This window comes from Setaria viridis, chromosome 1 (assembly GCF_005286985.2).
Source record: "Setaria viridis chromosome 1, Setaria_viridis_v4.0, whole genome shotgun sequence".
NCBI lineage: Eukaryota > Viridiplantae > Streptophyta > Magnoliopsida > Poales > Poaceae > Setaria > Setaria viridis.
The window spans coordinates 14,546,119-14,556,460 of NC_048263.2; the positions used below are offsets into that span (position 1 = coordinate 14,546,119).

At 57.9% G+C, this 10,342-nt stretch overlaps 1 protein-coding gene across 1 annotated transcript; it reads left to right on the forward strand.

The window, feature by feature from the left end:
• Positions 1-6,702: 6,702 nt before the first annotated feature.
• LOC117854237 (stress enhanced protein 1, chloroplastic) lies at positions 6,703-7,182 on the forward strand. The gene is made up of 2 exons (XM_034736541.1): positions 6,703-6,766; positions 6,863-7,182. The coding sequence occupies exons 1-2, from the start codon at positions 6,703-6,705 to the stop codon at positions 7,180-7,182; spliced, it is 384 nt and encodes a 127-aa protein (XP_034592432.1).
• The last annotated feature ends 3,160 nt before the right edge of the window (positions 7,183-10,342 follow it).

Consider the following 10,342-nt stretch of genomic DNA (forward strand, 5'->3'; position numbering starts at 1 on the left):
GGGTGATGCGCGTGGGAGCCTGGCTGTTTTGTGCGCGTGGCGTGAGAGAGATGTGTGGCTCAGATGGGATGGGAGTAGGAAAGCTTCGGCCACACTCGTTCGTCGCCGGGAGCCGTACACGCCAAACACTGACCGGTGGAGCATGCCGACGTGGGACCGACGTGTCGGCGGTTGTTGGAAAGGTGCTTTCCGCCGCGCGCTGGTACACGAGAGTGTGAGGGACCGACTTTTTTGAATTTTGGCCCTTTTCGCGAAAAAATCTGACAAATAGACCCCTGGTGAAACCAATTTCGAAAATGGACTCTTAGCTTGGCGCCAGGATGGCTGGTGCCAAGGTATAACGTCTTGGCGCCAGGAGGCATCCTGGCGCCAAGGTCCCCCCACCGCGCCTCCGACGTGGCGCCGGCCCGCTGACGTGGCGCCGAGGCTTGGTGCCACGATCTGTGGCGCCCAGGCTTGGCGCCACGATGCTTGGCGCCAAGCCTTTGCGCCAGCCTCCCTGGCGCCCAGCCTCTTAATACAATACCGGGGTCCCTTTCCTTTTGCGCGTCCGTTTGCATTGTGGTCGTTTCGAATCGCGCCGCCGCCACCCAACGAAAACCGCCTCCGCCGCCGCCGATGCCCAGAGGCCGGCCGCCCCCGCCCGGCGCCCGCCCGCCCGAAGCTCCCCGCGTCCGCGCCCGGCCCGAAGCTCCCCGCGGCCGCGCCCCCCCGTCCGGCCGCCGCCCGCCCGAAGGCCCCACGGCCGCGCCCGGCCGCCGCCCGCCCGGCGCCTGAAGGCCCCGCGCCCGCTGCCGGCCGAAGGCCGGCCGGCGGCCGGAGCTGCCCTGGCCGGCGCCCCCCGCGCGGACCCCCGCGGCCGCGCCCCCCCCCCCCCAGGACTCAGGGTCGGGCGAAGCGGAGCTTCACTCAGGGTCAGGCGAGGCGGAGTTCCACCCTCAAGGGGTCGGGCGCATCCGACCCCGGGACCAAGGGTCGGGCGAGGCGGAGTTCCATGCCGCAGCTATGTATACAGGCAAGAACGCAACCTCGATTCCGATCCAAGTCGGCCTCGATTCCGATCCGATTCGGCAGCGAACTCTCCTGGCAGTCTGGCCCCGACTCAGCCTCGATTCCGATCCGAATCGGCAGCGGTCGCGGGGCCTTCGGGCGCTGGGCGGGCGGCGGCCGGGCGCGGCCGCGGGGCCTTCGGGCGGGCGGCCACCGGATGGGGGGGGGCGCGGCCGCGGGGAGCTTCGGGCCGGGCGCGGACGCGGGGAGCTTCGGGCCGGGCGTGGACGCGGGGAGCTTCGGGCGGGCGGGCGCCGGCCGATGGTGGCGCACGCCTTCGGGCGGCCAGGCGTCGGGCGGGGGCGGGTGGGCGGGCGCCGGGCGGGGGCGGCCGACCTCTGGGCGTCGGCGGCAGTTTTCGTCGGGCGGCGGCGGCGCGATTCGAAACGACCACAATGCAAACGGACGCGCAAAAGGAAAGGGACCCCGGTATTGTGTTAAGAGGCTTGGCGCTAGGGAGGCTGGCGCCAGCCATCTTGGCGCCAAGCCTTGGCACCACAGATCTTGGCGCCAAGCCTCGGCGCCACGTCAGCGGGCCGGCGCCACGTTGGAGGCGCGGTGGGGGGACCTTGCTGCAAGGATGCCTGGCGCCAAGACGTTATACCTTGGCGCCACATCCTGGCGCCAAGCTAAGGGTCCATTTTCGAAATTGGTTTCGCCAGGGGCCTATTTGTGAGATTTTTTCGCGAAAAGGGCTAAAATACAAAAAAGTCGGACCCCTTGAGGGTGGAACTCCGCCTCGCCCGACCCTTAGTCCCGGGGTCGGATGCGCCCGACCCCTTGAGGGTGGAACTCCGCCTCGCCCGACCCTTTTTCCCGGGGTCGGATGCGCCCGACCCCTTGAGGGTGGAACTCCGCCTCGCCCGACCCCGAGTGAAGCTCCGCCTCGCCCGACCCTGAGTCCTGGGGTCGGGAGTGTCCGACCCCTGAGCAGAACGTTGGAGTAGTCCGAGGCGAAGTCGAATCCGACGCGTAGTCGAACTCGAACTGGTTGACTTTGAACGTCTCCTCCTCCTCCACTTCCAGGAGGAGGCTCCCGCCCGTCGAGAATGGCCACAGCCACGACAGCGCGGCCGTCACCTCCAGGAGGTCCTCATGTCCACCGACGACATCCCGCCGTCCTCCGACGTCGACGCAATCATCCTCCGATTCTTACGCCACTTCAGGGACCCGCACGACGCCAGCCGTGTCGACCAGGTAATGGCCACCGCATCCTCGAGGCGGCAGCGAAGCGGGCAGCGATTGGAGTGGAGGCCAGACTGCCAAGAGAGCTCGCTTCCGAATTGGATCGGAATCGAAGCTGACTCGGGGCCAGACTGCCAAGAGAGTTCGCTGCCGAACCGGATCGGAATCGAGGCCGACTCGGATAGAAATCGAGGTTGCATTCTTGCCTGTATAAATAGCTGCGGGGTTGTGGCCATGAGCCTAGGACCTCCTTGCCATCAAGAAACTGCTCAGCAACGCGCGCAGAGATCACCTCCATCAACGCCAACACGTGAGCAAGTAATGACCCGTAGCAACGCACGGGCGATACGGTCTTCCATTAGTAGTAATCTAAGTTTTAGGTTCCGCATTATCAAAGATCCTAGAAAGTAAACTGCAATAGAAAAACCCTGCACATTTCAATGAATGTTTGGTTCCTTTTATCTCTTCCTTTATAACAGATCATGTGGATACATGACAAACAAATCGCTTCTAGCAAACTGCTTGAAATAAGTACTAAGCGTGCAAAACAGAATATCATATTTTCATGCTTATCTACACAGTCGCCAGAGGGCATCTCATTTTTATTTATTTTGAAGCCAGATCTCCTCAATTCTAAACACGAATTGAAATGAAGGAAACGACTAATGAGGGGGGCTAGGGACTGACGTCATCCCAGGCGGTGACGAGGTGCTCAGGCGAGAGGCCCTTGGCGCGCTCGACGTCGATGATGGATTCCAGCGGCTTCGGCTTCAGCGGGGTGAACCCGCTCGCGAACTGGGAGTAACCCCTCCGCTGCGGCTACCGGGAGAGGTCGGCTGGCGAGGAAGATGGCGCTGCAGAAGCCGCCACGGGATGCAGCGCCGGTGTGGCCGGTATGCCTCCATGGGCGGCGGCCGGGGCGCGGAGAGCGGCGGTGGCCGGGGGGCGGAGAGCGGAGGCGGCGGGGCGCAGGAGTCGCCGCGGTAAACGCCGCATGGGCGGAGCACTGAGGACGGTGGAGGCGGAAAGCGTTTTTGGGCTGGGCCGGTTCGCTGCTCAATCACACTGCACTTGGGACGGGCTTTGAGCAAACATTTCAGTCATTTGTTTATTTATTCGTTGTATTTTTTTAAGTGATACGGTCAATATGGCTTGAGTAAAAAAATACATGAAGTGTACAAGGAAAGGATAAATAAATCTTAATATACACATATACTTCCTAATACCCGCCCGCAGTTGAAGCGGGAGGATCACGGACGCACAGACTAGACCTAAATTCAGTAAACAAACGAGTTGGCAGACCCTTCATCATGATATCCGTGAAGAGGTGAGAGGATGGCACATGGAGGACCCGGAGCTTACATAAGGCCACCTTCTCATGAACAAAGTGAATATCAATCTTGACTAGCAGAAATGCCCGTGCGTTGCTACGGGTCATTACTTGCTCACGTGTTGTCGTTGATGGAGGTGATCTCTGCGCGTGTTGCTGAGCAGTTTCTCGATGATGAGGAGGTCCTAGGCTCCTGGCGACAACCCCGCAGCTATTTATACAGGCAAGAACGCAACCTCGATTTCTATCCAAGTCGGCCTCGATTCCGATCCGGTTCGGCAGCGAACTCTCTTGGCAGTCTGGCCCCGAGTCAGCTTCGATTCCGATCCAATTCGGAAGCGAGCTCTCCTGGCAGTCTGGCCTCCACTCCAATCGCTGCCCGCTTCGCTGCCGCCTCGAGGATGCGGTGGCCATTACCTGGTCGACATGGCTGGCGTCGTGCGGGTCTCTGAAGTGGCGGAAGAATCGGAGGATGATGGCGTCGACGTCGGAGGACGGCGGGATGTCGTCGGTGGACATGAGGACCTCCTGGAGGTGACGGCCGCGCTGTCGTGGCTGTGGCCATTCTCGACGGGCGGGAGCCTCCTCCTGGAAGTGGAGGAGGAGGAGACGTTCAAAGTCAACTAGTTCAAGTTCGACTACGCGTCGGATTCGACTTCGCCTCGGACTACTCCAACGTTCCGCTCAGGGGTCGGACACTCCCGACCCCAGGAATCAGGGTCGGGCGAGGCGGAGCTTCACTCGGGGTCGGGCGAGGCGGAGTTCCACCCTCAAGGGGTCGGGCGCATCCGACCCCGGGACCAAGGGGTCGGGCGCATCCGACCTCGGGAAAAAGGGTCGGGCGAGGCGGAGTTCCACCCTCAAGGGGTCGGGCGCATCCGACCCCGGGACTAAGGGTCGGGCGAGGCAGAGTTCCACCCTCAAGGGGTCGGGCGCATCGGACCCCTGGACCAAGGGTCGGGCGTATACTCAAAATTGGATTGTGGGTTGATATCACGAAATATCAGGGTTTTTTTTTGAAAAATAGCCTCGGACTACTCCAATGTTCCGCTCAGGGGTCAGACACTCCCGACCCCAGGACTCAGGGTCGGGCGAGGCGGAGCTTCACTCGGGGTCGGGCGAGGTGGAGTTCCACCCTCAAGGGTCGGGCGCATCCGACCCCGGGACCAAGGGTCTGGGGAGGCGGAGTTCCACCCTCAAGGGGTCGGGCGCATCCGACCCCGGGACCAAGGGTCGGGCGAGGCGGAGTTCCACCCTCAAGGGGTCGTGCGCATCCGACCCCGGGACTGCGGGTTGATATCATGAAATGTCAGGGGGTTTTTTGAAAAATAGCCCGACGGACGATGGACGGGGAGCTCGCCGGCTTACAGCTCCGCGGCGGTGACCTCTTCCTGGACGCCGCGCACGCGCCAGCAATGCCGCCGAGGCTGCGCGCAGGAGCAGTGGCGGGGCGCCCCCATGCGTTGCAACGGGATTCATTACACACCCTAACCCAATAAATATGTACCAAACTCGCATTATATCTTGATCTATGTCCCACATTACTTATTTCCAAAACGGCACTAAATTATAAGCAGAAAATTTTAAGAAATAATAATAATAATCAAAATAGTAGTGCAAATCATTCCTTCGCTCTTAGCCTATAAAATCCTAAAATTAGCAAATACATGGACTTTAGCCCTATTATTCTTATACAATTTGGATTTCAAATACCCAATTATTATTTTATCCTCTATATCTTTATGTACATTTCAAAATTCCAAATATGAGCTCTTGCTCAAATTCTCAAACCCTAAATCAATTTCAAGTGGTATTTAGAAAATCACTAATTCATATCCTTTTTATTGTATGGAAAAATTCTTTCAATGGTTTGTGATATTATTTTTCTAGCTCCATGAATTAATTATATTATTTTCTAATTTTGTTTCTAAAACGAATAGATACCAACTTTATTTTGCATGTTACATTTGTTTGGCTTCTAACCTAGTCCATCTAAATACATAACCGCCTAGAGAACTATATAGATTATTAACATACGTGAAGATACGTATCAGCGTATGGATGATGTCATATACGGATATAAAGACACAAATTATGCGACTGGTTTTTTTATTCTTGATAGCATAATGCCCGTGCGTTGCTACGGTGAAACTCATTCTTAATCTCTATAGTTGGTTGATGTAAAGTGTTCCTTTTCCTTGTGTTTGATCAATGGAATACACATGTTGTATGGCTGCCAAAAGAGTATTTGGATGTTGCCAAGCTTTTTGTGCATGCCTCGTGTATAATCTTCTAACACTAACACCTTTGTTAGGGCAGTTTCTACACGTTTTGTTTTTATCCTTCATGACTAAATTTGGGCAATGTATGATCTTTTCCCAGTCCATCTGAGTTGAGTGAATCTGAGTTGGGTGGCTGAATCATGAGCAAACTGAAGCTCCTTTCTTTTCTTCCCATGAACGAAATATGGTTCAGTTCCTTATGATCAATCGGTTTGTTTTCCTCAACTCTCATTATCAGTTCCTGGCAAAGCACTTCAAAACTATAAGTGCATATAATGGAATGGGCAGCGCCAGCAAGGGCACACCACAGACATAAGCTCAGAGTCCGCACCAAACATCCACACCACCTTAATGCCCCGACTTGGGTTACAAGCCCGCGCAACTGAGCTCGACGAGGATGGCTTGCGAGGATGAGCATTTTAGCTGGTGCGGCGCTGCTTCGGATGGCGAGGTGGTACTAATCTAAGGAATAGGAAAATTATAGGTGATCATATATTGGCAACTTTTTCTCTCCGTCCAAGATGGGCCACCGCTTTTTCTGTTTTGAAAAAAAACACAGGAGGCTCTTCATTGTTGTGCGAGTCTCGATAGCTTGCAAGCTTCTTGCTTCCCCTGCTCCGTTGCACGGTTCGCTTTTACAGATCAGCTCATCTACGGCACGGCTAATCACGAACGCATCAATGATGGTTCGGTCAAAAGACCGTGTGTTTAATTGCTGAGCACGTAGCTATATTATACAGAGCCTCTGGTGGACAGCTCACGCTGACCTGTGGGCGCCCACCATTCCCGCGGATAAGAATCAGGAAGCAACCGCAAGGCGCTAGTGCTCCGGATCCCTACTCTGCTCCACCATCCATGGGGAAGGCTCATCCCCTCCTCTCCTCCGCTTCTCCTCGCCTTCGTCTCACCTCCGCAGCAGGTAGCAATCAAAATCTCTTTTATTGGCGGTGTTTCAAAGACTCGATCGCTGGCCATGATTTTCTTGCACTTCCCTGCTCGCATCTTCTCCTTGCAGGCAATGGCGTTCCCCTGCTGTCCGTGACATCAGCACGCCCCACTGCTCGAGGTAGCAGGAGGAACGCAAGGTCGAGGGCCCTTAGTGTGAGGTGCGAGCAGGGAGCCAAGGGCGGCGGCGGCGGCGGGCTGGACGTGTGGCTAAGCCGCGGCGGGATGCTGGGCTTCATGGGGGTGGTGGCCGTGGAGCTGACCACCGGCAAAGGGGTGCTTCAGAACGTTAGCCTGATCGCCCCACTGCCGACGGTGGCGCTGGGGCTCACCGGCGTGGTCGGGATCTTCACGGCCTTCATTATCTTCCAATCCGGGTCGCAGGACTGATTCCTGAATAGGATTGCATCCTGAGCTCCGGCGCTTCCATTATTCGAGCGTGGAGATGGGGAAAGAAAGTGGACCCGTTAATCTTACCTATTACCACGCCGTGGCCTCCTCGTGCACGGCGGCCATTGCCGCTGCCGGCGGGCAGACCATGCCATGGCCTCCTCGTGCGGGACCCCCTCGCTTTCCCACCGTCGCGCAGGCTTCCCGGAGATGGAGGCGGAGGACCTCCTGGAAGCGACGGCGGCACCGTCGTGGCCGTGGAGCGGAGGTCGCGGCGCCCCACTCCGGCATCCGGCATCGACGCCTTCGTCTTCTACAGCCCCCGCATCTTCATCGGCGCCGGCATCACCGACGACGGACGGGGAGCTCGCCGGCTTACAGCTCCGCGGCGGCGACCTCTTCCTGGACGCCGCGCACGCGCCGGCAATGCCGCCGAGGCTGCGTGCAGGAGCAGCGGCGGGGCACCCCGCTCCAGCCGCCGCCCGCGCCCGATCCCCTCCTACGCCTCTCTGTTTTGGAGAAAGAGAAGCATTTTTCTCTTTAACCCCTCCCTTCCCTCCTTTTTCCACCCGAGCCATTCCTCTCTTTAGAATATGGACTGCGGGTTGATTCCTTGAAAGTTGAGGGACTTTTTTGAAAAATGACCACGACGGACGAAAATTGCTGGCAGAAACGTTACTCGCTTTAATAATAGGTAAAGATGTGCTTCGTGCGCCGACGATGCACAGGGTTGGCTATCATGTAGACAGCACTCACGTTGTCACAGTACACAACAGTGGACGAAGCAAGCGGGACATAAAGCTCCTGAAGAAGTTGACGCAGCCAGCAACATTCTGCCACAGCATGAGCCACAACCGGGTACTCTGCCTCAGCACTGGAACGAGACACCGTGGTTTGGCGCTTGAAGGACCAAGACATCAGATTGTCGTCGAGGTAGATGTAGAAGCCGGAGGTGGAGCGTCTAGAGTCTGGGCAGCCAGCCTAGTCGGCGTCGGAGTAGGCAGTCAAAGACTAAATAGGGCCGGTGCTGATGTGGAGCCTGGAGGAGAGCGTGCCCTTCACATAGCGCAAGATGTGCTTGATCAGGACCATCTGGGGCTCGCGTGGGTCATGCATGAAGAGGCACACCTGCTGAACTGCATACGTCAGGTCAGGTCGAGTCAGAGTGAGGTATTGAAGTGCCCCAGCAAGACTTTGATACTCAGAGCCATCTTGGAGTTTGGCGCCATCATGTGCTGAAAGCCTGGCATGAGTGTCAACGGGAGTCGCTGTAGAGTGACACTCAGTCATGCCAGCACGCTGAAGAAGATCCAAGACGTGATGTCGCTAAGACAGGAATAGGCCCTGGGAGGAACGCGTGACGAAGATGCCGAGGAAGAGGTGTAGGTCGCCAAGGTCTATCATGGCAAACTCGGAGTGAAGATGCCCCATGATGTGCCGAAGAAGAATCAAGGACGAGGCGGTGAGAACGATGTCGTCTACGTAGAGCAGCACGTAGATACAAAGAGGGAGGTGTCGAAGGTGGAGGCGACGAAGCCGAGCTGGGGAAGGAAGGAGGTGAACCGCTAGTACCACGCCCTCAAGGCCTGCTTCAATCCATACAAGGACTTCTGCAGGAGACAGATGTGATCAAGGGCGGCGGGGTCGACGAAGCCGGGAGGCTGCTGGCAGTTGACTGTCTCCGCGAGGTGTCTGTGAAGAAACACATTCTTCATGTCCAGCTGGTGGATCAGCTAGGCGCGAGAAGTGGCGATGCTAAGGACGGTCCGTATCATCGCCGGCTTGACAACCGGACTGAAGGTTTCGTCGTAGTCCATGCCGTGACGCTGGGAGAAGCCAAGAACCACCCAACGCGCCTTGTGCCGGGCGAGGGACCCATCGACATGGAACTTATGCTGGAAGATCCACTTGCCCGACACGACATTGGCACCGGGCGACTGTGGGACGAGGCGCTAGGTGTCGTTGTTGATGAGGGCCTAGAACTCGTCGACCATGGTGGCACGCCAGTTGGCGTCAGCCAGAGCACTACGATAGTTCATCGAAATCGGAGAGGACGGAGAAGAAGTTGAGGCTCTCATGCCCTGGTAATGGACCCGCTGGATTACCCTAGTCACAAACCGAGTGATAGGGCACGGAGGGGCAGGTGTCGACGAGGAGGGCGCAGGAGGCGCTAGGGCCGCGGGCGTAGGGGGTGGACCGTAGGCGCTTGCCCGATCGGTCGGAGCGCTCGCCGGTACGGTCGGGGAGTTTGCCGATGCGGTCGAGGCGCTCGCCCGACCGATCGGAGCGCTCGCCGGTGCGGTCGGGGCGCTCGCCCAACCAATCGAAGTGCGTGCCGGTGCCGACGGTGTGATCGGGGCCGCACCCACGCGTGACGCGGTCACGGTCGGAGCAGTCGGGGGTGCGACCGCGCACGTCGCTGTCGCGGTCGGAAGCGCTGCGGTCGTGGTCGGAGCAGTCAGGAGCATGGTGGAGAGCAGTGACCCGCCCGCAGACGGAGCGGGGTACACGGTCGGCCCGTGTAACAGGATGGTGGGGTTGTCGTTGGTGATTTCTTGCAAAATAACTAGTGAGAGCCGCGGCTGCTCAACGTCTGACAACGGAGCGACCGAGGTGGAAGCAGGAACATCGGAGGGGCTCGACGAAAGGAAGTCGAGCTGCGATGGGTGAGTAGGATAGGAGGAGAAGGGAAAGGCGGACTCGTCGAAGATAACATGGTGAGAGATGATGACTCGACGGGTGGATAAGTCAAGGCAGCGGTACCCCTTGTGAGAGGAGGGATAACCGAGGAAGACATAGTCTGCGGAGCGAGGAGCAAGCTTGTGGCGTGCTGTGGCTGAGAGGTTGGGGTAGCAAAGACAACCGAAAACACGCAAGTGAGAGTACTCGAGAGGCTGGGAGTAGAGGAGGCGGTAGGGGATGTCATTTTGAACAGCAGAATAGGGGTGCCGGTTCAGAAGGTAGGTGGCGGTGGCGAGTGCCTCGGCCCAGTACGGGCGGCCATGGAGGCGTGAATGAGCAATGTGCGAGTCACGTTATTAAGGGTGCGTAGGACACGCTCGGCTTTCCCATTTTGGGAAGAAGTGTAGGGACACGAGAGGCGCAAGTGGATATCTCGAAAAGTCAAAAAGGATGTGTCTTATTGACAAACTCAGTCCCG